Raw genomic sequence first — 27,752 nt, 5'->3', positions numbered from 1 at the left:
GTAACATGTAGGTACGGTGCGGAGCTGTGTGTGTGTAACATATAGGTACGGTGCGGAGCTGTGTGTGTAACAGGTATGTACCGTGTGTTTTCTGATGTTGATAAAGTACAAACCACCATTACCTGCTCATGAGGACGTTTCAGAGGTAACCACAAGGAACTCCTCCAGCAGCGCAGCCTGACTCCTCCTACACATGGTCGTGACATCATGAAAGGTCCTTCAGCCCACTAAGCCCGCCTTCCCCTCCCCTTGCCCGTTTGTGAGTGTTCACTGTCGGTAACTTGGTACGTCACATGTTGTTTTGCTTCTCTACTTCAGTCACTGGATGAGATGCGCTATTTACACGGTGACCGATACCAGGAGAGTAAGCGTATGGCTGGCAGCCGGAGCTGAGGAGCATGGCTGCACCTGACAGAACTGCTGCCTGTTTATTCCCATTCTACTGCTGCACTTCAGGAGTAAACAGCGTCTGAGGCAACGTCGGGACTCACAACATGTTTTTACGGAGCTGAGGACTCTCCTTCAGGAGCGCTGTAAGGTCTGTCACTTGTCTTGTGTAAACAGCTCAGTACTCTGTATAGCGTTACTATGTCTTCATTCAGAGATCTCCTTATTTTCTGCTGCATTGGTATTACTGTAATGATGCACTGTCCTGTGCAGGAGGCTTAGATCAGGTGTGTGTATATATATATATATATATATATAATATATATATATAGTGCGTATTCAGCTATGTGTATAATGATGCACTGTCCTGTGCAGGAGGCTTAGATCAGGCGTGTGTGTATATATATTTATATATATAGTGCATGTTAGCTATGTGTATAGTGATGTCCTGTCCAGGAGGCTTCGATCAGGTGTGTGTGTGTGTGTATATTTATATATAGTGCGTATTCAGCTATGTGTATAGTGATGCACTGTCCAGGAGGCTTCGATCAGGTGTGTGTGTGTGTGTATATTTATATATAGTGCGTATTCAGCTATGTGTATAGTGATGCACTGTCCAGGAGGCTTAGATCAGGTGTGTGTATGTGTGTGTATATATATATATATATATATATATATATAGTGCGTATTCCGCTGTGTGTATAGTGATGCACTGTCCTGTCCAGGAAGCTTAGATCAGGTGTGTGTGTGTGTATATATATATGTATATATAATATAGTGCATATCTGCTATGTGTATAGTGATGCACTGTCCTGTGCAGGAGGCTTAGATCAGGTGTGTGTGTGTGTGTATATATATTTATATATAGTGCATGTTAGCTATGTGTATAGTGATGCACTGTCCTGTGCAGGAGGCTTAGATCAGGCATATGTGTATATATTTATATATAGTGATGCACTGTCCTGTCCAGGAAGCTTGGATCGTGTGTGTGTATGTATATATATATATATATATATATATATTAGTGCGTATTCAGCTGTGTGTATAGTGGTGCACTGTCCACTTATACAGGAGGCTTATATTAGGCATGTGTAGAGAGTGGATTACGTAGGTGTGTGTATATAGATTGCTAATACACCTCCTAGTGTGTGTGTGTGTGTCATATTTGCGAATGTGTATGCACGTGTGTGTATGTTACTGGATTATTACTACATTCATTGTAAATCGCTCCCTGAATTTACTACACCTTACTCAAGTCTTCTCTTTTTTTTCATGTTGAAGGTCAAGGTAACGCAGGTGGAAAACTACTAACGCATTATCTGTCATCATCCTTGCGACTGAACTTAAGCAGCAGCGGTTCGGAAGTAAGAAGAGGATGGCCAGCCCTCCCACTCCAGGACAACCAGTCCTCCTTGCTGCTGGCTCTAATCTCAACCACAACAACAACAACAACAGCACCAGTGTAAAAAAGTGTGGCTATTTACGCAAGCAGAAGCATGGCCACAAGCGTTTTTTTGTGCTGAAAGAGCCCGGAGAGGGGTGCCCTGCTGCCAGGCTTGAGTACTATGAGAGTGAGAAGAAGTGGAAGAGCAAGTCTGCAGCAGCCAAAAGGGTAATTTCTCTGGACAGCTGTCTTAATATTAACAAGAGGGCAGATGCTAAAAACAAGTACCTGATTGCCCTTTACACTCGGGATGAGTATTTTGCTGTGGCAGCAGAGAACGAGCAGGAACAGGAAAGCTGGTATCGGGCTCTCACAGAGCTGCTTGGCACTGGCAGAGGAGAGGGAGACCGAAATGGCTGTGTAGGTACCGGTGGATGCTGCTGTTCAGGAACTGCCAGCTGTGGTACAAGCTGCAGCAGCCACCTGACACTGAGTGAGGACCCAAACTATGGACTAATAACACCAGCCAATGCAGCCTACAGAGAGGTCTGGCAAGTAAACTTGAAGCCCAGGGGTCTGGGCCAGATTAAAAGTCTGATTGGTGTGCATCGACTTTGCTTGTCTGCAAGAAGCATCTGTTTTGTGCGTTTGAATAGTGAAACTCCCTCCGTGACCCTTCAGTTGATGAATATCCGACGTTGTGGTCACTCAGACAACTACTTTTTTGTAGAGGTTGGTCGTTCTGCTTCCACTGGACCAGGGGAGATCTGGATGCAGGTTGACGACAGCGTGGTTGCCCAGAGCATTCATGAGACTATTTTGGAGGCTATGAAGGCCATGAAGGAGTTGGCTGAATTTAGGCCTCGCAGTAAAAGCCAGTCTTCTAGCTCTAACCCTATTACAGTCCCAGGCAGACGGCATCATACTCCGTTGCCTCCAAGCCAGACAGGACTGGCCCGAAGGACCCGTACAGATCTTCCTCCCTCTTCTTCTAGTGTTCCAATAAACCAATCTTCCCGACTCCGAACTGCTAGTGAAGGAGATAACTTGAGCAACAGGACAGTCGTAAATAGTCCGTTAAGTCCTAGTATTCTCCGAGCACCACTAAGCCGTTCCCATACATTAAGTTTGGGTGGTCGTAGTGGAAAATTGTTTCCAGCACCAGGACCCTTACAGCACAGCAGGTCCATGTCCATGCCAGTTCCCCGGTCTCCACCAACTGCTGCAAGCCCAATCAGCTTATCCTCTGGAAGCAGTGGTCATGGGTCTGCCTCTGATCCCCTTATTCTCCCACGACCTTCTAGCTGCAATGCTTCAGCATCTGGGTCACCTAGTGACACAGGTTTCATGTCTTTGGATGAATATAGCTCTAGTCCAGGAGAATTGGCACGTGCGTATTTGAGCTGTAGAAGTGGAACTCCAGATTCTATTTCAGGTACTCCACCCCAAACGGGGGACATGAATGGATACATGTCTATGGATAAGCCATTTCCAGGTGGCTGTGTATGTCCTGCTCGGCGACTAGAATGTTCAGCACTGGAAAAGTGTCCCCGAAAGAGAACATACTCCTTAACAACCTCAGGAAGACAGAAAGCAACAACTCCTCAACTTTCCTCTGCTTCCCTTGATGAGTCTACTCTGATTCGTGCCACATTTAAGGGAAGTCCTGGTCTTCTGTCCTCATCTCCCAAGACACACCACCCCTATCGAGAAGACTATGCAGATGTGGAGATTGGGCGTCATGAGGATGATGGGTATATGCCAATGAGCCACGGTGCTGCTACTGTTTCTTCTTCCACAGATTATGTTGCGATGAGCCCAGCTAGTGTGTCTGCACCTCAGCAAATCCTACACCCACGTTCTTGCACTGAGTTCTCTGCAGGTTCCCAGGAGGATTCACCAGACGGTTATATGCCTATGTGGTGTGGTAAAAAAGCACGACCAGTATCTGTGCACCATCGACTTTCACCTGCAGAGTCGCCATCATTTACTCCTCCTGATTATTTCTTCATGCAGCCTAAAAATAATTGTTGCTGTCAAAATCACACAATACCACCTCAGACTATTAGCCCTGCAGATGCGGAACCATATGTAATGATGAGGTCCACTGCTTGTTCTCCACATGGTCGAGTAGCTCGACCATCCCGGCTTGCGCTGCGCACGCTGCCCAGTATGAGTGAGCATCCTCCAGAACCACCTAGTCCACCTGGAGGGGAATATATTCATATATACTTTGGAGAAACAAGGTCCCAAGATACTCTGACTTTGCCTCCTCCACCTGTTCTTTCAGGTTCTACATCTCTACCTGCTGCTGAAAGTCCATCATCTTCATCGTCTGGATCTGGACCTCAAGAATCTCCAATTTCAGACTACATGAATTTAGATTTTTGCCCTCCATCTCCAAAGTTAAAAGTCTCCTCAAATTTATGTCCAAATTCAGACTACACAGAAATGAGTCCAAGGAAGGCTCCACCACAAACATCTCCTCCTGCATCTTTAACGGATAATAAAACATTACCTATAGACAGTACTGTTTCTAGTGTGCAGCGCCTTACTTTGCTAATGGACCAGATGAATGGGGGCTTTAATCTACATAGTCCTCCCCCAGATCCTAATAGGGGTGCGAAGGTCATTCGGGCAGACCCACAAGGTGGGCGGCGTCGCCACAGTTCTGAGACTTTCTCATCTACTACCCAAGTGACTCCTGTATCTCCTTCCTTTGCACATAGTCCCAAGAGGCATAGCTCAGCCTCAGTGGAGAATGTGTCCCTAAGACCTGGAGAGACATTAGAGGCTGGTGAATGTGGCAGTCCTATGTGCAGGGAAACCTCAGCTGGATTCCAAAATGGACTGAACTACATTGCCATTGAGTTGTCGCCTGAAGAGCGAAACCTAGTGCTGCTAACACAAGCCTCTTCCAGGGGGCACTTACCCACTCTTGGACTTGCCAGTATGGACATTGGATCCTATCCAAGCATAGACTTCCTGGGACATAGGATGAAGGGTGCCACCACTGGCAGAGGTGAGGCATTAACTTTTCTGAATTAATATTCCTAATCTGTCTTAATGTAGCCAGAAGATGTGTAATCCATTAACAGCCTATATACAATAAGCATGTATAGCAATACATATATAACACAAGTGTGAAAATGACTTTTTTCTTTTATTTAGTAATGAAATGCTCATGATTCTTCTCGGAGTGACGGATGTGAGTAGCTTGTTATTGAGTGCATCGATTACTCCATATCATAGAACAATACAGCTAGAAGTGATACCATCTCACATGGGATAAGAATTAAACAGCAGTGTTCAGAGTAGCTTGTCAACTTCCATGTGGTGTTGTAACTATAAGTCTGAGTTCACGTCCAATTGAGCACTACGTTTGGTGTATACACTGGAAAATGATTCCGGCGTATATGCTAAACATACATAAGGCTCCATTCACCACGACGGAGGTCAAGAGTGTCCTTTTGGTCTCCGCCAGACTAGTCGGTATACCTTTTTTTTTTTTTTTTAGGTTTATAAAAAAAAAACTGTATAGAAAAGCGCAGTCAATCAAGTTTTTCTATGTAGAGACATCCCACCAAAAATGTATACTGTTCGGAATACATTCCCCCCCCCCCAAATATTGGAGCCTATACATATACAATGGCATATATAAAATCCTTCGTTCAGAGGTATACATTGGATCAGATGTGATCAGAGTTTTAATAATGGTTGCCCACAGTATTGGAGACTTCCTTACTTTGCATTGGCTATGGTGTGTAGAGAAGTCCTGCCAAGACCTTACAGGACGAGACATCCTGTAAGGTTAAAGTCTTCTGAGTTATAAGGGTATTATTTATGCAAATTCCTAAATACGAGCTGAAGGATTTTCTACTTTAATTCTTTTAGTTTTGAAAATTTTGTTATTCAAAACCCTAAAAAACATTTCTCTCTCTCTGTATACGGAGAAATCAAAGGCTTGATGTCTTTTAACCTTTAACCAGATGGTACATAGACCATTCTTTCTATTCTGCCTGTCAATGACATGGGGATAAAGAGGTCAGCCATCTCTGTCAGCACTATTCTTCCTATGCATTTGATTGGGTAGCTTTTACTCCAAAACCTAGCCTCCCAATTCCAGAAAGCTTGGGTTGTTTTGTGGATCGGTGGAATACTTGATTGATGAGTAGTATGTCTCTAGACACCCACCGTGCATGTCATTGCGTAGTTCTCATTCAGGGTAAATACTACTTTTGCTGTGCATTGCAGTATTATTTGCTAAATCTGTTTGTTCTCTGGACTTTGCACTTGTAACTAGATTGAGGTGGCTTAAAAAAAAGACGACTTGCTGAAAATAAGCCCATTTACATGGAGAAATTGTCTCTTTTAATATTGGGTCGGTGTGACAGATAAACATGTTTGTTTGTTACATGATGGTTACTTTTTACACAATATTGTGTTAGGATTGTAACAAAATGATAGGAAATCGCATTCCATGGATATAGGACTTGTTACTTGGGAAGCGCTTTTCTCTCAATGAATGTATGTTACACAAGATGATATTCATGCGTCTGAAACCGGTTTCATAAACCAAGAGTATAAGCTCCGGAAGTGCCATGTAATCCTCTTTTGTAAGGGAAAGGTTAAATAAGTGAAATGTTTCCACTCTGCACATAGTCTGCAGTTATGGAGGGGAAAGTGTCAATGGCTCCTTAGTCTGGCGTCTACTCTTCTACTGTTACGTTGTAATTCGGATATTGCTTATTGTTGACATTTATGAATGTCTTCTTTCTGCTGCTCAGATATTGGCGTTTTTTCATTTGCTTGTCAAAGCGTTGCTTCTAGTTCTGCTTTCCCTGCTCAACCATTAAAGAGCAGCTTGTCAGAGATTAGCATTGAACGGGGAGGGTTCATTCTTGTTTTGCTTTGTAAAAGACTCTTGTGAATTGTGTACTAGTCCTTCTTCTCTTTTTTTTTTTTTTCTCCAATGGGACCTGCAAGTGGTCTGGTTGTGTAGTAAATAAAAGGATTGCAGTCTGACGCTTGCACGCTCAGCTTGCATAGAGAAAAAAATGGAAATATTAGGAAATGCCAGATATATACCAACCTCTCAGGGAGGCTGAAACCTGGCAAATATGTAGAAAATATGATAATTGCAGAGCAGCGGCTTCATTAATAATTACAGGAGTTTACATCTCAGCCCCTTATCGGAATTCTATATTTTGTAATTGCCGAGATTTCTTGATCGCCTCTGCTTTACCTCTTGGTACAGTAATTCTACCCTCCCCCTACTTGTTTATCTTCTCCTCCCCCCACCCCCCCTTCTCTGAATCCAGGCACCAGACTTCACTAGAGCTCAAAGCTGTGGTTGGATTGAACCCACTAGTGCCAAGAGCTTTGGCATGTGCTTGCTTTCTGCTTTAGAGAAAAAGGGGTTCGCAGTGCCACACCATTTCTTGTATTCCGAACATGCAGCTTTCTAATGGATCAAATGCCAATGTTGCTTACCCTTGTGGATATGTTAATTTTGTGTTTTTAGTGTCTAAATGTATCTCAATGTTTACCATTTCATACATCAATGTTTTCCAACCAGGCTTCCGTAGAAGACCGCAACAGAAAGAAGTGTCCCCTTTACAGCAGGGGTTGGCTAGTTATAGGGGTCCCCTGAGGTGAACATTTTAGTTAGAAGGTTCCTCTGTGATAATACGGTTGAATTGCTGCCATACGCACTAGTGACAATGAAGGGGACATTTTCTACCATCTGGAAATGGCTACATTTGATAAAAAGACAATTGTTCAGTTCAGTCATGAGCATTTCAGCTTTGTATGCTTGAGTTTAGATACACTAGCTTGTGACATAAAGCCCTTACCAGACATTAATATCTCTGTTATTAGCGTAAACTGATTGATTTAGAAGTGTAGGCTCATGGTAAGGACACAGAATGTATCTGATCACGTTCAGTTATTCAATTCTTTGATATCCATTTAATGCAGCAGGATGTAGATCACTAAGGTTCAAGTGAGAATCTTTTTGTGCTTGCTCTTATATCAATAAACGTAGCAAAGATGGTGAAGGTTTTTTTTTTTTAATTTGCCTTCGCTATATGAGGAATTTCACATTTCTAGTAGTTATCCTATTGGCAAACTACAGGTTTTGTTTGTCTGTCAATTTCACCAGCTTGGAGCATTTAGTGCAGCTCTGTAAGGCCCTGCTAGTAATTCCCTTAAAGCGTACCTAACCTTTCAGGTGACGTATCAGAATAAGCTGTCAGATGTGTGTACATGAGGAATAACACTATTTCTGGCCATTGTAGGATTTGTATTCTGCATTTTTTTTAGCAGTTTTGCCCTCTGCAGGCTCTATCTATAATTCTCAGTTTTCTCTGAACTAGTGGGTGGCCTAAATGCTACCATGTCTTCTATACACAGCCCACAGAAAATAATCTTGCCCTCCTATCTCTATCGTGTGTGTGTGTGTGTGTGTGTGTGTGTGTGTGTATATACTGTAGCCGCATGGAGGAGATAATACAGCAGTAAATAGTAGGGTAGCTGAGAATCCGGCACTGGGGTGAGACCGTAAGCCCTTATGCACACGACAGGGTTTCTCGGCCGTCACACAAAAAACGTCCGTCACACGGCTGCAGTAGGAACAATAGACCCCTAAATGGGGCTATTCACACGACCGACTTTTTGACAGCCCGGGAAACCCAGCCGTCAAAAAAGGGACATGCCCTATCTTCGTCCGTTCTCCCTGTCCGCCTGGCTTCCATAGAAGTCTATGGGGCCGGGTAATACACGGCCATCACTTGAATGTGTCCTGAGTGACGGCCGTGTCTTCTGTCGCTCGCTCTCGCCTCCTCCTACTCACAGTGCGAAGTGCATGTGAGGAGGAGGAGGAGGAGGGTATTTTTTATTTTTTTTGCTCCCTGTAGGAGCGGAATCCCTAATCCCCGGCCACAGCTTCAGAAATGCTTTGGCCGGGGATTGGGGATTCCGCTCTAGCAGAAGTCCCTGACCTCACTGTGTCCATATATGGGGGCTGTGTGGCACTGCCTACAGAGGGAAGTGTGTGGCAAAAATGTACAAATGAAATTAATCCGATTTTTAAAACGGACAAGGAAAAAAACTGATGCAAGACGGGTCAACATCGGCCGTTAAAAATGGCAACACGGCCCGGAACCGATGCAAACCGGCCGGGAAAAACTGCCGATTTTATCGGCAGACACTTGGACCCTGTCGTGTGAATAAGGCCTAACACTTACCAGGAAGCTGCAGCATGTCTATGTGTATCTTTCTCACTTTGCTCCTGTTTTTCCCTCCCCTCTCCATAGACTTGTATTGGCAGCATGTCTGTGTCTCTTGTTCTCTCTGCTCTCCCTTCCCCTTTCCGTAGACTTGAATAGGCAGTGTAGAGACTCGCCTCCACCTCTTGCAGTATGGCTGTAACTAGGGACAGTTTGATTGACAACAGCGGGATGGACAGCAGCTTACAGAAATGGAGACACCTAATGGCAGTAACTTCACACAGAATTTGCATTGCCGGTGCAGCGAGCGCCGATCAACTAGACATCGTTGATCGGCGCTCGTTTGCTCTCGTCACACGGAGCTATAGATGGGGACGAGCGGTCGTTACTCCGATCACTGGTCCCCATACATTATTATCATGTCGGCAGCGCGTCTCTGTGTTTGCACAGGGAGATGTGCTGCTGACAACGATAATATTTTACTTTTTTAAAACGACACGACCAGCAGATGATCCAGTGTTCGCACCTTCATCTGCTGATCGTTCCCCTGTTTACACAGGGCAATTATCAGCAACGAGCGTTCTATTAATGTTCGTCTGCCCGATAATCGGCCTGTGTAAAACCCACTTTAGTGTCAATGTTATATCATTATATAAGGGCATTGCTATTCATGCAGATCCCTAGGGCTCGGTTTCTACACTGCCACTACCTCTGCTCCGCAGGATTTCCATTTTGATTACAAAAAAAAGTGCAGTCTCGAGCACTATTCTATGTGTTTAACGAAAAAAAATAAAAAAAAGATGGAAACCTGATGGATGCTTCATAAATTAATGGGATCCACCTGGAATTGTTGGAAAGTGGAATCCTTGGTGCTAATGGGAACAGAGCCCTAGATATTGTCTTGCGTTCATCTACTAGCAAATGGCTCTTTCAATATACGTGTGTGAAAAAAAATAACCTGAGCGAAAGGAGACTCCAGGCCTCAACAACATGTAGTAACAGAAAAGTTACAGATTGATGTATTATTGAGACACTCAAACAATACATAATGTGACAGCCTAACAACCTGAAACCTTCATTAAAATTGTCCAAGAATTGTCAGATTACACGAGCTCATCGCATGTAAACCTATTGTAAGATTTCGCTGAGATCTTTAATATTTTGTTCTTGGCCCCATAATCCCCCATGATCTGCCTCTATAGACACTCTGACTGAGATTGGTATCTTGACAGAACATTAAACAGGCAAAGACAACAACATATCCTTATATAGAACCCTTCTCGTGAGCTGAAATCTAAGCAGTGCATTCTTTAGACCTGGCCAAGTCCTCTTTACGCTACCCCGGTACTAGAGGCAGCATCTGGAAGCTTAGGAAAACCAGATACTACAGGCACTGTCTCAGGCTGCACAGCAGATCCTAAATCTGTATTTACTGATTGTAGTAAAGTACATGTGTAATGTCATAGATTTTCGTGCAGGCGTATTGTTATAGTAAACATAACACTATTACGAATGAACATGCAAGATAATGATACTTGAACACAATATGTACGCTTGACAACATCCATAATGGCGATAAATTGATTGTAATATACTGTAATAAATTGATGGACCGTGCAATATAAGCCTGACACATTTTACGTTGCAGACTGGTCGACGTTGCCTATAAATGATCTGTAGTTTGGTAACCCAGACACCAGCAGATGTTCTCAATTTCAAGGTGGACGAGTTGCAACAGTCATACTAAATGCTGCAAACTGGCATAATCTATAGGGCATCATGTACATGGCAGAGCTGTGCACAGAGTCGGTGTGGTGGCACACCCGAGGCCCTAAGACTCCTTTCTACGCAGCTGTAGACACTCCGTGTGCCATTGTGTGGTGCTCTGCATTGCAATGTTTTTCGGAAATATTCTTTCCTAAAATCAATGCTTTTAGGGGAGAATTCTTCCACAATTCCCTATGGAATATGCCACAATCATGCCATAAGGCTGGGTTCACTGAAATTTCTAAAACTGTGACTATGAAAGCAGAAAATACCAGGCTAGTAGGCAAAGAGTACATCGATAAATCCCCAAGTTTCCCATAGCGAATGTTATTAGCTATATACATATTTTAGTATATTACACCTGCAATTGCAGCAGATAATAAGATTTGAAGAAATGTTCTTCTTTTTAGTCTTGGTGGAATAAGTTATTTGTGTTTTTGTTTGCGAACGTTTTACTTTTGCAGTCTTCTGATACAGCTATAGGTCTGTATACTTGTTATTTGTTAAGTTTCCACGTAAGGGTCTGTTCACATAAACGTTTGCCTTCCGTTTGGGCTTTCCGTTAATCTGTTCCGTCGGAGAAATAGATGAACGCAAAGACAAACGGAAGGTATTGTTTCCGTTTGCAATACCATTGATTGCAATGGTATTTTTTGGTTTTCAGTTCGCGTCTGTTCTGCTAGGTTTTAGTTTGTTTTTTTTTAACTGAAACAATAGCGTAGTGTGCTGTTCTATTATTTCTGTGAAAAAAATGGAAACCTAGAGGAACGGACTCAAAACTCAAACCATAAAAATACCATTGGAATCAATGGTATTGAAAACGGGACGGGGACAAAAAACAAACCCAGAGTGCTTTTTTAGTTAACAGAAATGACAACCATTTTTTGTTTTTTTTTGTGTGTGTTCAGCCAAAAATATTCCCTTTGATCCCCGTTCCACTAGCTACACCGCATTATGCCCGGATTTTAGAATCGAGGTTTCCAGTGATACACTGAACATTTTTGTTTCATTCTGGCGACGTTGTTTCAGATTATAAATAATAGATTGGCTTAATATGGTAATTCCTAGAGCTTGTCTGGGCCATTGCCATCACGGTCTGGTTCAGCAATGGGCTTGGAAAATTGGTTGCACATTTGTAGGAACTTCTGCATAATTGTGGCATCAGTCAGTGACCACAATAAGCAAATGCTGTTTTTGTATATATATTTTTTTTATTATTTTTTTAAAGACCAAAAACTATTCATTTACATAAAAAACATGTTTTGGGCATTACTTATGTGATTTTATTTATTTTTACTTTTCAAATATTCCTACATGCAAGAATAGAAGGCCCCATAATATTACATAAGCCTGATTTACTCCTTAGCTTATTCAGCTAGCGGTATTGACAAACACCGTCTGCTGCGCTTTACATACGGGCTCGATGCTGTGGACTCTGGCATGTTATGTTTTTGTAGGGGTTGGTGTAAATATTTGGGGTTTTAGACTCTGACCTTGAAACTGGACTGATGAAGGTCAAGTGGAGTTGTTCTGTGTTTTTTCTACGATAAAAGCTATTCTCATGTCTGGTGTGTTAGAGTTGTGTTTCTGCATAAATACGGTTACACAGAAGAGTTTAGAATAAATAGTGTGCGGATATTGTGAATGGAGTGTTTGTTTTAAAATAAACCTAGAACAATGGTTGCTTAAGGCAAAGGAAGTGCTTAGCTTGAGGATTGCCTTTTATTACTTTGAAGATAGGACAAGCTTACATTGACTTTCTCTATATACAGAGGAGAGAACATTGCAGATATTTTATGATGAGCCACAACCCGTGTGTGATCAGAAGAACTCAAGGACAAATGTCCCCTGAGAAATTCTACTTCATGTGGCTATCATTTTGAGTAGCCTATAAGTTAAAGGGGTTGTCCATCAGCACATGATCTGTGGGTGTCCGACCCCTGTACCCCGCATCGATCAGCATCTCCGGCTGCCTCCAGGCATCTGACGTACATGCCGGAAGCAGTTGGCTCTGGCCACGGAATATTCAAGTGAATAGGAGCGGACCTGCAGTTCTGCAGCACAGCCGCTATGCTATGTACGGAGCCAACTGCTTCTGGCTCCATACGTTGCATAATGGGCAACAACATCGAGTGGCCGCAGGCCAAAAGAGTGGCTGATTGGTGTGGGGTCAGGGTGTCGGACCCACACCGATGATATACTGATGACCTATCTGGTGGATAGGTCATCAGTTGTCTGGTAGTGGACAAACCCTTTAAGCACTAAAGTTTCTGTTTTCAGAGAACTGGATGTTTTAGTATAAGGTTGTTTTTGTCACTTTGTATAAAGTGGTTTTTAAATGTATTTATCTGCTTAGTGACGCGCTTGTGTTCCTACTAAAGCATTGTTAGGTTTTGTTTTTTTTAATGTTTTTAAATGATCGTTCAAGTTTTGTGAAAATAGCAGAGCTGCTTATAGACCTGAATGCTGCAGAGCTGTTTTCCCAGCCATGAGAACTTGAAATTGGAATTTATGATTCATAATTTTCTTCTAGCATTTGACAAACAGATGCTCCATATTAGCTTGTAAGGAATGCAGGCGGGTACGAACGTGAAGACTATTTCAAAGAGAAGTGATATATAGTAATAGACTTCAAAGAGCAGTAAGATGCCAGCAATATAACACCTCACTACCACATCCATTAGTCTAGTAGAATAAACTGGTTGTTTTGAACAATGAGTTGCTCACACCTCTCGATAGAAAGTTCCTTGATATGAGTAGCTTCTGTTTGTCACTATCTGTACATCTTCATAGTGCTATGATAAATACATGACACTCACTGAAACACAAGTTAGCTGCTTCTTGGCAGCAGCGTCTCCGGCAGATGTAAACTACAGCTTAGTGTTTGCTAAGGCTAATTAGCCATACAAGACTCCATGGTGTAACCTGTATACGCAGTGCCATGCGTAACACATCTCTGATGTAGTAAATGTACGTGGCCAGAGGAGCCTTAGAGGGCTGTTCCACAGGATAGGTGATATCTGGTCACTGGGACCTCCACCAATCACTAGAACGGGGGTACCAAGATCCCCGTTCCTCTTAGTCTGTATGGGACTAATGGAGACCGCCGAGTACGGCGCTCTGCTGTTTCCATCAGGCCCATAGACATTGCGTGGAATGGCAGCGCACATGCTGAATTGCCGCTCTATTCAAGCTCCTCCTCCCTGTGGGGAGAGCTCGGAACTCCATTCTAGTGATCGGTGAGGGCCCCAGCGTTCAGACATTTATCTCCACCTATCCTCTGGATAGGAGATAAATGTCTATTGCAGGAGAACCCTTTAAATGCAGATGAATGGGGCATGGCATGAGTAAAGAAAGATGAATGATATCTGGAAGGTTACTGCTAAAACCGTATAAGAGAAGAAAGGGGAAAAACAATATGGCAAGCACTGTTAGTTATTACTGGCTGGGTCTTGAATTGATCCCAGTGTAGTACCCAGGTCCTTCATATCTGACTACTAAGTAGCTGTAATAAAGGCAAAAAAGGATGCTGCCCTTAAAAGACCCCAGGCTTTGCCTGGGAGTGCGGGATTAGACTGCTGAAGCTCAGCATGTGCAGTGTGCCGAAATTGTAGTCCAGGTCACTGCATGTCTGAATAATCTGTTTTATTGGGAGTGCAAAGGTACTTGTTTTCTGTGCATGTAATTCTGTATGAGCAGATGTGAGGACCGCGGTTTGGGGATCATGCTTTTTGGTTCCATCAAGTAGAAAGTGAAGTGAGTGTTTTTTATATAGTTTTACAATACAATCACGCCCACACTTTGTGTGTGTGTGTGTGTGTGTGTATATGTGTGTATATATATATATATATATAATATATGTATGTATGTATGTATGTATGTGTCTATCTTTTTTTTTAATCCAGACGATATAATACTTTAAAGGATATGTTAATCTTATATAACAGGATCATTGACTATCAGTCATTTTTTAGGCCGATATGTTGTGTTTGCATTGATGGAGCAAAGGGCAATATATTGACAATAACAATGTTCACCTTTTGAAGACATCTGCATTAATCTGTACAGAGTTCCACCATAAAGCAGTCTTTATCAGTCTCTCCAGAACTGCATTGACATCGACTACATTTCTAATGACTTATTGAATTATAAATCATTTTGTGTTGATTTTCTTTGAATCTGCACTTGCCTTCTCCTTCCTGCCTGGCTGCACAGATCTATATGGTGAAAGCTCCAGTGATTTCCTCACGATCCAGTTACGTTATTTGCTGAGGTTGCTTACAGACATTCGGAGGATCTCCCATGATGACATTTGCATAGAGAGCTGTTTTAGTTCTACCAATCAGTAGAGATTCAATGTTGTTGTTTACATTTGTCCAAGTCCCATTCACATCTTGCAGGAGAACGCTTCCTTCCTCGGCAGATGGCAGCCTCCGGGCCATGCACCTGCCATGACAAGCAAGACACACTAGTAATCTACCCCGGCTCTGCTGCTGACAATAGGCTAATGATTGCTGCCATCTGCCTCCCCGGCCTACCACAACATAGAGGAAGAGATTTCTTCTTTCCAGAGTCAACAATGACAACGCAAGTGAGATTAGAGGACAGTGCAAGGCTTGTTTTGTAGGGGCTTAGTCTGAGCTCAGCACTGGGTACTATCGCTTTCATTCTGCAACAAGGAACCCCTGGGAATTTTTGATGGGCATGTTAAATATTGTTCACAGGCTTTTTTTTTTTTTTTTTTCCCCCTCTTACCTGTGTTTTTTCTGCTGCGCCTTGTGCCCATGTACTATGATACTTTCTAATCAACATTCAGAAAATGCAAAAATATCTATACAACCCTCTTCCTGACTGTTGTGCACACTTAAAAGCTGGTCAAAGTACATTTCAAGAATATCTGTAGTAAACGGCTTGCAGACTGGAATGTGTAATCTTGTGGAGCAGGTTCAAAGGGTTTAGAAAAAACATGTTGGAATTCATCATTTCACCAGGTCAAGACGGCACGCACTTGTTAGAGTAAACGCTTTTGGATTTTCTTTATATAACATAAAAGCACTAAACTAGTTACTTACTTTTATTTTTGACAGGGAGTTTAAGGCTACATGCCCACGTTTTGCTGCAAGAAATTGCAGGAAAAAATAACGCACCCGAAGGTTAGTTTTTTGATGCGTAAATAGCTGTTTTTCCGTGCTGCCGTTTTGCTGCAAATTTATTTAGAATTACAGGGATTCGAAAGCGGAATCGCAAGATAATTTGAAATGCTGCGGTTTTCGAAAATACGGGCCAATTTATGTCCCGAAAAATACCGTGGGGTGGAAACGAAATTACATGGAATCTCATAGACTTTGCCGGGACTGTATTACGCTGCCTTTTTTCCAAATGCGAAACCGCACATAATGTGCATTCGGCCCAAGGAGTATTGTTTTTGAAATTCTGTACACCTACACAGAGCAAAAAGTATACAAAATATAACATTTGAAGAATGAATGTGTGTGTGTGTACTCCAAGTTAAAACCGCAAGTGACATGAGAGCTTACCTCAAGTCTTCCAGTTATTTTTCCATTCAGGGTCTAGTCTAGACAAGGTAGCACTATGGGTTCCTTGAAATAGGCCAAGATGTTCTTGCTAAATTAAAAAAAAAAAATGTCCAAACATCACCCAGAGTTTATACAGTATTAAGGAGGATTATATGACGCATGGATTAGGCATTGTTGAGCAGCTTGGTTTAATGGATAGGGTCAGAGATGGTGGCATTAGTGTAATACTGAACTGGCTGATACCAGTATCTACAGGGAAAGTTCGCTATAACTCACAAGATCCAAGTAAGGCACATGTTCTATGACTTCCCTAAGTCACGGATTAACCACAAATCGCTGAATATTGCACTCCGTATGTGTTAGTAGAATTTTGTGTCCAGTCTTTAATAAACTGTATGGGCCCTAAATGCTCAACATTTATATTATTTCCTCATTGGTTTTGAATTATTGCCTATGGAATGAAGAGTTGTAGTTTGCAGACTGAGCGACACATAACTTTGAGGTTACTACAGGATAAGTTTCGCATCCCTTTCTGCACATATTTGCTGAGCAAACTCCAAGCTGCCGTTTGAACTTCTCATGAGCTATGTTCTGTTTGTGCCAAAAGCAGCCAAGGAACACTATGCCATAATAGCCGTTTCATTCATTCGTTCATAGTTACTAGACGTCAACCGTTTTTGTACAAAACCCGAATTTGATAGTAATCTTGTGTCAGGTGTGAGTCACAGTAAGAGTATAACATGAAGAGGTATATAGCCAACAATGCCACTGAAGGCTCTCTATCTGGGTGGTTCACCATCGGCTACCACTCCTGTCCAAATGGTGACTCCAGATATCAAGCCTGGGCAACTCCCTACATTATCTAGCCAGAGCTGACTACCACAAGATTCCTGGGACCTCCAGCAACCAGCTGTAATGTGTGGGGATCCCAGCAGCAAATGTTCAATTCCCCTGCAGTACCACTTAAAGAGGCTCTGTCACCACATTATAAGTGCCCTATCTCCTACATAAGGAGATCGGTGCTATAATGTAGGTGACGGCAGTGCTTTTTATTTAAAAAAAACAAAACTATCTATTTTCACCACTTTATTAGCGATTTTAGCTTTATGCTGATGAGTTTCTCAATGGACAACTGGGTGTGTTTTACTATTGACCAAGTGCGCGTTGTACAGAGGAGTGTATGCCGCTGACCAATCAGCATCATGCACTCTTCTCCATTCATTTAGGCAGCGCATAGGGATCCCTTTAGATCGCTATGTGCTGTCTTATACTAACACATTAACAATGCTGAAGTGTTTAGACAGTGAATAGACATTCCACGGGATGTCTATTCACAATCTCTGCACTTCGTTACTGTTTCTATGGTAGTTACAGCTGAGGAAGCGTGATCTCGTTGTAACCTGTCATTTACCGCGTAATCTCGCGAGATTACGCTTGCTTTGCTGTAACTACCACAGAAAGAGTAACGAAGTGCAGAGATTGTGAATAGACATCCCGTGGAATGTCTATTCACTGTCTAAACACTTCAGTATCGTTAATGTGTTAGTATAAGACAGCACATACTGATCTAAAAGGATCCCTATGTGCTGAGGAAATGAATGGAGAGAAGTGTATGACGCTGATTGGTCAGCCTCATACACTCCTCTGTACAACGCCCACTTGGTCTAAAGTAAAACACTCTCAATGGACAACTGGGCAACTCATTAGCATAAAGCTAAAATCGCTCGTAATGTGGTGAAAATAGATAGTTTTTTTTAAATAAAAAGCATTCCTGTCACCTACATTATAGCGCCCATCTCCTTATATAGGAGATAGAGCCTCTTTAAAGTGCCCTGTCACCACATTATAAGAGAACCTTTCACCTCCCCATACATGTGCAGCATGTAATGGGGACGGCTGCACAAACCCTGTACTGTCAAGGGGGCGTGTTACTATGGCTGTGAGACTGTCCAAACAGATATGGACAGTGCCACAGCAAAAGCGAGGAGAGGGAGTGTGCGATTGCAGTCTTTTCACCCGAACTGGCAAGGGGGCGTGTCACTGCTACAGACAGTGTAAGAGCTGGGGAGCGTTTAAACTGTCCGTAGCAGAAACACGCCCCCTTGCCAGTTCGGCAGAAGACTAATCTTGAAAGCTGAAGAGTGAGAGCGTGCGCGCACACTCTGTCCTCGCTCTTGCTGCAGCACTGTACATATCTGATTGGACAGTATCACAGCCATAGTAACACGCCCCCTTGCCAGTACACATCCTGTTGACTGTTCAGGGGGTTATTTAAATATCGGGCGCCAAATTGGGGAAATAAGATTGTGAGCCCCATTAGGGACAGGGACTGATATGAATAAAGGCAATGTATACATAGCACCAACATATTTCACAGTGCTGTATAGAGAACTATAAATAAATAGCTTAAATCAATGGAGTGTCTATGTAATGCAAGGTCGTCCTGAGTCCTTCAGGCTCTCCATTTTTTTTTATTTTTTTTTCTATACCTGCTTTTCTAATTGATTAGAGGTCCTAAATGATAGGCTCAACTCTGTTAACTCCGAATGCTTTAAGAGGACCTGTCACTAGGCCATATAAGTTAAACTAGTTAACTGACCTCAATAGCGCTGTCTCAGCTGACTGAGTGTAGCTATCTTTCCTGACTCTGATTCTGACCAATCAGCGTGAGGCAGCTTAAAGAGGCTCTGTCACCAGATTATAAGTGCCCTATCTCCTACATAATGTGATCGTCACTGTAATGTAGATAACAGTGGTTTTTATTTTGAAAAACTATCATTTTTGAGGAAGTTATGAACAACTTTAGATTTATGCTAATTAGTTTCTTAATGCCCAACTAGGTGTTTTTTAACTTTTGGCCAAAGTGGGCGTTGTAAAGAGGAGTGTATGACGCTGACCAATCAGCATCATACTCTTCTCTCCATTCATGTCCATTTGTATTCACAGCACAGCGTGATCTCGTGATCTCACGCTGTGCAGTGTGAGTAAGTCCCACAGAAACTTTACTGAGGTGTCGGGAGTGTGAATAGACATCGCGTCCTGGCTGTAGGTGATGTCTTTTCACTCTCGACACCTCTGTAAAGTTAATGTGGGTGTATGTGGCAGCACAGCGCGATCTCGCGAGATCACGCTGTGCGGTGAATACAAATGGACATAAATGGAGAGAAGTGTATGCCGCTGATTGGTCAGCGTCATACACTTCTCTTTACAACGCCCACTTGGTCAAAAGTTTTAAAAAAAAGCCCAGATGGGCATTAAGAAACTAATTAGCATAAATCTAAAATTGTTCATAACTTCCTCCAAAAATGATTGTTTTTCAAAATAAAAACCACTGTTATCTACATTACAGCACCGATCACATTATGTAGGAGATAGGGCACTTCTAATCTGGTGACAGCCTCTTTAAGGACAGTTCACACCCTGTTGGCTAACTGAATACAGGAAACCAACACAACAGTGGGCCATATCTCTGCAACGGGGGTCCAGGAAAAAAAAACAGGGATGGGATCGGGGAGACAACGCTGATCAGGTCAGTTAACCAATTCTACTTATGACCTAGTGACAGGTCCTCTTTAATATTGTATTTAAAAATGTTTTCTCTAGATTGGATAAGCCCCTTTTAAAAGTTGCCAGAAATTGAAATTTTGAGCATTGATTAGCAGATTGGTGCAACCTTTTCCCAGTCTCCTCTGCTAATATTTGTATCCGTAAATATCAGGTAGTTTATAAAATAGACATGTATTTAGCTTCAGCTTGACATGTACATAAACACCAATCCAAGAACCAAACAAGTCTAAATGTTTTAATTTGAATAGAAAGAGATTATCATTTTTCCCTGCACATATGAAAAATAGATGTTTTGCTGGCTTCTGGTGATGTGTGTGTTCATTGAGAGCCCTGGGGCGGACACAAAGCTAGACTGTCAAACTGAGATTGTGTTTGTACAGTAATATAACCGAAGGCTAATGTGTAAACCCTCTGATGGGCTGGGATACTGCAGCCGTCCAGGACAGCCTTCCTTTCATACTTACAGGCATAGGACTTTTATTCAGAACACTTTGATCATTGGATTTTCTTGAGAATGTTTTGGGTTGTTTGTTTTTTTTTTTTTTTTTTGTTTTTTTTGTGACGCAAAAAAAATAATTTGAGTTTTAAGTTCTAGGAAATTCTCATTTCACCTTGGTTAAGTGCATATTAATCCGTAAGGAAGTTTGGAAATGCCTTTGCTTCAAAGTTCCGCATAGCAACGTTCCCATCATGAACATGAATGCAGACTACTTTACTAGAAATCTAGTTCAGTTCACGTTTGTATAAAATGTATACATATCTACATGTAAAAGTTCTCTTTAAATGTGCAGATTTGGTAAAACAAACTCTATAAAGACGTATTAAGGCAATATTTGCATGTTGACCTAATTTTTCCATCAGCGTAAGCAGTTCAACCTTCGCTTACCTTTTGTTTGAGGGAATCTCCTTGTGTACTTAAAGTAAAGGAGATCGTCAAGTCTTGAGCTGATGATGAGGTTGAAGATTTTCCCACGTCATCACAGATCTATATGATGCAAATATTAATGTGCTGTTGATCTAGGACATGATAAATCAACATCACATTCATTGTAATACCAAGTGATTTATGGCATGTAATTCATGTATATAGTTGAGCAAACATTGAGCAACTCCTTTGGCAAACTTTCTTTCAGTGCCGGATTCAGACCGGAAGCAGGAATTTCCCTTTTTTCCCTCTCTTGTGACAGATGGGCAACAGTAAAAGCAATAGACAGCTGTTCAGACTTGTGGCAGATCACAAGAACACTGGGAAATACCTTAACCCTTTCAGCATCTGCTGGTGTTGACCACAAGCAAGTTAAGCAGACGGCAACAACTTTTAAAGTTTGCCATTAGTTTAGATTATTAATATTGTTATGATTCCATATTGCCCACAACAGATAACTGTAGCCACTACAGATATACACTTTTTGTTGGTTTAGGCTGCCCAGATCTAACATAGAAGTCACATGTTCTAGGTCTTTTGAACATTTTGTAATGGGTTTATAGAGTCTGTGCTATAGTATTTTGTGTCCGGTCCATTTCCAGTATTGTTCATGTATCCTGGACAGCACAGTGTGATTTCTTTGTGGATTAGCAGTGAACAGAGGAGGTTCAGGTGAGGCATGCCACTGCTTTGCGTGATGTAACCTGATCACAGGTGAATAATTCAAAAACACTTCTGGAAAGCACTTTAGGGAAACCAATATTTCCTGCAGTTCTAATCCGGTGTAATTTACATGCTTACTTGACTTCAGAATAGACTAGTGTAAGGCCTCATGCACATCCGCAGGCTGCATTTTCGTGCTGTGCCCCCATACAAAGAATGGGAGCACGGGCCGTGAAGAACAAAAAGTAGGACATGCTCCATAATTCCCATCAAGGTTCTACGGCACGGACGCCCTTCCGTAGAGATACGCAAAGGTGTCCGCGGCCAATACAACTGGGTGTGTCTGTAATTGCGATCCGCTATTACGGAGATTATTCACGGTCGCGTGTATGGGACCTAATGCTGTGTTCACGTCCAGTTTAGTAAACCCGTTCGGAGTTTGTTCCAAATGTAACCTAGGCCCCATTCACCCAATGTAGGCCAAAAGAGTGTCCTTTTAGCCTCTGTCGGCGTGGTATGTGTTTTCATACCCCTTTTCACTCTAGGACTGCGTTTTACTATACAGTGGGTCACCGCCAAAAAAAAAGTATGCCTTTTAGCATTTTCACTAAATGTTTTTCAAATGAAATGATATTTCATGGATTCTCTTCTGGTATACAGTACGTAGCTTACTGCTTCTGTTTGTTGCTGTTAATTTAATACTTTGTCACTAAAGAGGTCATAGAATTCAAGTGTAGTGTTAGGACTTGTTAGGGCAAAGCCCCACGTAGCGGAATTGCTCTTGAATTCCGCTGCGGACACTCCGCAGCGTTAATCCGCAGCGGACCCGTTTCTCCATTGCCTCCCACTTCTTTTTAGTAGGCTTCGTTTAGACGAGGCTGAAAATTCCGCTGCGGAGCATAGGCTGCGGTGCGGAATTTGGTGTCTGCAGCATACAATGGATGTTGCGGACCAGTGGCGGACTGGTTGCGGACTCATTGCGGAAGTTCTCCATTGACTTCAATGGAGATTCTAAATTCCGCAATGAAGTCCGCAGATGTCATGCACATGTTGTGTGCTGCGGATGCGTATTGCTTTTTTAATATGACATTTCTTCATTCTGGCTGGACCTATGTATTTATAAGTCTACAGCCAGACTGAGGAAGTCAATGGGGCTCCCGTAATTACGGGTGACTGTCTGCACCCATATTTACGGGAGCGTTGCTAGGCGACGTCAGTAAATAGTCACTGTCCAGGGTGCTGAAAGAGTTAAGCAATCGGCAGTAACTGTTTCAGCACCCTGGACAGTGACTACCGATCACAATATACATCAACCTGTAAAGAAATAGAAGTTCATACTTACCGAAAACTCCCTGCTTCTTTCTCCAGTCCGGCTTCCCAGGATGAAGTTTCAGTCTAAGTGACGGCTGCAGCCAATCACAGTCTGCAGCGGTCACATGGACTGCCGCGTCATCCAGGGAGGTCGGGCTGGATGCCGAAAGAGGGACGCGTCACCAAGGCAACGGCCGGTAAGTAGGAAATTATTTTACTTTCACTAGGAAAAGTGCTGTGCCTACTCTCTATCCTGCACTGATAGAGAGAAGGGAAGCACTTTCACCTCAATACGCAGCAGCCAGTCCGCATCAATTTACTGCACATTTTGGGCAGATCCGCCACAGAATCTGCAACGCAGATTCTGTGCGGCATTGATGCGGACAGTTGCGGAGGAAAACCGCCACGTGGGGGCATGCCCTTAGGGTGTGTTCACATCAGCGTTCGATTTCCATTGATGGGTTCCGTTAGGCCTTTCCGTCGGAGGAACCCATCAACGGAAAGGCAAACGGAAACCATAGCTTCCGTTTGCATTCCAATTAATTTCAATCGTAATGCTTCTGTTGCAAATGGTTCCCGTTTGTCTCCGTTCTGTAAGGTTTCCATTTTGACAGTCGACTGCGCTACTTACGCCATAAAAAGGGAAACCTTACGGAACAGAGACAAACAGAAGCCATTTGTAACGGAAGCATTACCATTGAAATCAATGGTAATGCAAGCTACGGTTTCCGTTTGCCTTTCCGTTGATGGGTTTCTCTGACATAAAAAGGTCTGACGGAAACCGAACACTGATGTGAACAGGCCCTTACTTGCTGTAAGTTAGTGGCATAGGAGACATTCACAGCTATGTGTACTGGACTAAGTGTAAAAAAATATTCTCAAAGTAGACAGTCGCCTTTTAAAGCACACTCTAGCTTTGAAGTATGATAAAGCTGGTAAAAAGTTATTTACATGCCTAAAAATTTTTGCACGTGTAATAAATAATTTCTTCATTTAATGCATTTCAGAGTGAAGGCACTGGCTCCAAACCTCACCACACTACAGAAGAGATCTGTGGGCCTACATTGTGACCAAATGCTGCTAAAGTCTCACTCTTTCCGCTCCTGCGGTTTGAATTTGTTTCCGCTCAGGTACACATGTGGTGGACATACTTCAGAAACTTACCATGACACAGACCTGCTTCATTCATTGAATGGCATTATTTATATTCTGTCATTTTTACACGGACGACACGAAACCAACCATGTACTTTCAAGTCCACATTGAATGACGAGGCCTTCATCAAACTTCCTTATTTATTCTTCAGTAGACCAGGACATGGCAGTAACATCAGACGACTTTGAAATGACAAGTACCAGTCGCCCTACCTCAAAAAACAAGTGAAAATAATAAATCAAGAGGTTTTTTTTTTTGTTTTGTTTTTGGTTGTGCAATGAAGTTTTTTTTGGAAATAGAATTATATATGACAAATATACACTATATTGCTTGATGGATCAAAATGATTGGCTGCACAGTTTACTTGGAAAACGGACACACCATGGCACCAAGTGATTAGGGAGCTTTAAAAAGAAAGCCTTGGTGCACACATGCTGTTCATGATTCCAAAAGTGGACCAAAAATGGTACTCTAACTGCTACACGGTTCCTTGGAAATTCTAGCAGATTACTGTATGTACAATAATAGCAGCCAGTGGAAAATGGTGATTTGTTAGGGCGTACGTAGATTTTATGTGCTGATACACTTACTATTATCATGTCCTAATAACTTCCTCATGTTTTAGGTACTTTTTACTATAGCCTACATTGATTTTAATATTGATTGTAGGAATACAGACGCACACTTGGCTGCATTGCTCTTAACCAAAAACTTCCAAATGTTTCCCATTCTAGAGTATTTATCCAAAGTGCTGCGCTGTTCCAACACTGTAATGATCGGCCTGGTCATATGGCACGATACTTCCTGGCTGAACAAATCCCTGCAGTCATGTCTTGCGGATGTCACATAGTGACATCGTTTGACATGTGACTATTTGCATACTCAGAACGTGGTACGTGCACTTTTTGTTTTCAGCATACTGGAGCATGCAGTGTTTGCAACATCACACATATAAAAAAGCGCTGCAGTTTTAAATATCAATATTTCACAGCCTATTTTTTTTATGGAAATTTTATGACAGATCTTTAATTAAAGGGGCCATAGCTTGTTTTTATCTGGTACAAAGACACACCATGCCCATTTTTATTGCTAGAACTTTCCGCCACTTGGAAAAAATCTGTAACGTCGCAATCTTGCTGAATGTCTCCGATTTTTTTTTTTTTTTTTTTTTTTTTTTTTTTTGGGCAATTTTTTTTTTCCAGTGCAAACAATCTGTGATGTCAAGTCGGATGGTGGTGGTCAACAATTAAAGGACAAAATCATTGTCTTGGCTTTGAATATGTAATGATTACATTGAAAAGCTTCATGTCTTCCTACTTGCTCAACAAAAGTCTTACTAACAAGGATTGTATTGCCAGACATAAATGAATGTAAATTCATATCTTTTTCTATTGCTCCTTTTTATAGTTTGATTCTTGTTGAAAGAGGAAGGTAGCGCTTCATAAAACGATGCACAGGCCTCGAAGTAATCGGCCTGTTTATGGAAACCTGTATAGTGTAGTTTTCTATATAAATATAATGTAAAGATGTAAAACTTTGTAAACTATTTTGGCCTAGTCTGCAAATGATTAGAATTAATATTTGCTACATACGAACCACAACAGCACTGATTGTTGTTAGCTGCTGACGTCAAGATATGATTTATACTGAAAATACAATGTCGAAATGTCTATGGATTGATTTACTAGTGTAGTTGGGCACAACCGGCTTAAATCTTGCCAACTCTGTAAATTTCACATAAGGCATATGCAATATTTAAATCTGAAGTTTAGTTTACAGAATGCAACCAAAATGTACAGGTTTTGCAGAAACCCCATAATGTATATTTAAATATTTGTACATTCTTGCCCAGTGTCCCTTAAATTTAAAATATTTTGCTATCATAAACGCAAGTTATCAAACAGTATTTTATTCTCTCTCTACTGGGTACATAATGTTTCTGAATATCAAGATGTTAAATTTATTTCTATTTGTGGTATGACAAGAGACTTAACTTATCTTGCAGTGTCTTCCAATGTACAGTGGAAATATATATATATATATATATATATATATATATATATATATATATTTCCTATAAATTAATGATGAATGATGCGATGCTGCTGGAGACAACAAACAAAACTAGGATAGTGCATTGTATGTAGTCTTTATTGATCTTGGATGCTGTCTTAATAGCCATATGCAATAATTATAAACATTATTTATGATTAGGATTTGGTTTTGAGTGTGCTTTCTGTGGATTTGTAACTTCAAATATGATATTATTATTATTCTAATTTATTCTTACATTTTTCATTATATGACTTAATTGGGATTATGGCGTGCACCGCTACAGTTAATGTCTGCTATAATTTATTATATTCATTATTAAAAAAAATCTGACAAAACGGTGCTGTCAGTTCTCTATAGTCTATATAATGTTTTTGTTTGACTTATGCCATTTGCTGATCATGCTGAAAAGTACTTTTCTTTGCCACCTTTTATAACCATAAAGATATGGGTGAATTTTATAAGTAAACAGTCCTTATCTGCTTTCGATTTTCACAATTTTTTTTTTCATATGCATTAAAGGTGTAAATAAAGTTTGTTAAACTTTCACTGTATTCGCTCATAGTTTCTTTTATTTATATATATATATATATATATATGTGTGTCCGTGTAGTGCCTAAGAGCCATCATTGTGGACAACTACTTGCGCTGATGTATGTGATTCCCACCTTGTTTTGACAGGTTTTTTTTGGGGGGGGGGGTTTATGGCCCTGTTCGCATCCTGGATGTGGGTTTGTGTTTGCCAGAGAAGCTCCCAGCGTGCACGCTAAATGGTGTCCATAGGTTCCCATCAGCCTGACGGAGGGCAAAAAAGTGTCCTTTGGGCCTGGTGTACATTCTTTTCATTTATTTTTTTGTCTTTTATATATAATATATGGACTATGCTATTCCAGTCACCCCCTACTTTTAACATACGTCAGGAGTAGAGATGAGCGAACCGGGACAACCGAACCCGGTTTCGGTCCGAACTTCAGGAAAAGTTCGGTTCGCAGCGAATCCGAACTTTACCGGGTTCGGCCGAACCCGTTTTGACCGAACCCGGCTACATTTTGGCGCCTGCCACATGTTACATCTAAAATGGAGGATTACAGAAGATCACCTGACATCAGGCTACCCCATAATGCCTTGCAAACGGCTCTCCCAGCCTATCGGGAGGCAGCATAGGGGCGGGCTCAAGCCTGCAATAAAAGTCTATGCACGGAGCTCAGCGGCCATTTTACAGACAGGAGCTGTAGGAATAGCATCTCTGTGCAGTAAGGGAAAGCTTTAGGAATCTAAAAGGCAGGAATTCAGAAATCGAAGGGGCTCATCCACTACTCACTACTCAGCCAGTGTGTGAATACGCTTTTATAAGGGGCTCATCCCCGTTGCATCCAACTTGCAATACAGGCAGCCTAGTAGTACTATAAGGCCCAGCATTCCCTGAGTGCACTGCAGCGAGGCTGATTGAAATTCTCATTCATTGCCATTTGCCAAGCCAGTGTCCGTGTGTGAATACGCTTTTAAAAGGGGCTCATCCCTGGAATAACAATCCAACTTGCCATACAGGCAGCCTAGAAGTACTACAACGCCCAGCATTCCCTGAGTGCACTGCAGCGAGGCTGATTGAAATTCTCATTCATTGCCATTTGCCAAGCCAGTGTCCGTGTGTGAATACGCTTTTAGAAGGGGCTCATCCCCATTGCATCCAACTTGCAATACAGGCAGCCTTTGTAGTAGTGGTAGTAGTAGTACTACAAGGCCCAGCATTCCCTGAGTGCACTGCAGCGAGGCTG

The 27,752-nt window shown here is 41.9% G+C and overlaps 1 protein-coding gene across 2 annotated transcripts; it reads left to right on the top strand.

Moving 5' to 3' along the window:
• Positions 1-256: 256 nt before the first annotated feature.
• IRS2 (insulin receptor substrate 2) lies at positions 257-26,524 on the top strand. 2 transcript variants are annotated; one of them, XM_075852494.1, is made up of 4 exons: positions 257-538; positions 1,669-4,793; positions 4,943-4,979; positions 23,778-26,524. In XM_075852494.1, the coding sequence occupies exons 2-3, from the start codon at positions 1,763-1,765 to the stop codon at positions 4,957-4,959; spliced, it is 3,048 nt and encodes a 1,015-aa protein (XP_075708609.1). In that variant the 5' UTR covers positions 257-538; positions 1,669-1,762; the 3' UTR covers positions 4,960-4,979; positions 23,778-26,524. The 2 variants fall into 2 exon arrangements, with proteins under 2 accessions (XP_075708609.1, XP_075708610.1); XM_075852495.1 differs by lacking the exon at positions 4,943-4,979.
• Positions 26,525-27,752: the final 1,228 nt, after the last annotated feature.

Source organism: Rhinoderma darwinii, chromosome 2 (assembly GCF_050947455.1).
Source record: "Rhinoderma darwinii isolate aRhiDar2 chromosome 2, aRhiDar2.hap1, whole genome shotgun sequence".
Taxonomy (NCBI): domain Eukaryota; kingdom Metazoa; phylum Chordata; class Amphibia; order Anura; family Rhinodermatidae; genus Rhinoderma; species Rhinoderma darwinii.
The sequence above is the reverse complement of the archived record's forward strand: the minus strand, read 5'-3'. Positions and strand labels throughout refer to the sequence as shown.

Excerpts from the sequence above, each read along its gene's own strand:
- IRS2 (XM_075852494.1), top strand. The coding sequence starts at position 1,763 with ATGGCCAGCCCTCCCACTCCAGGACAACCAGTCCTCCTTGCTGCTGGC.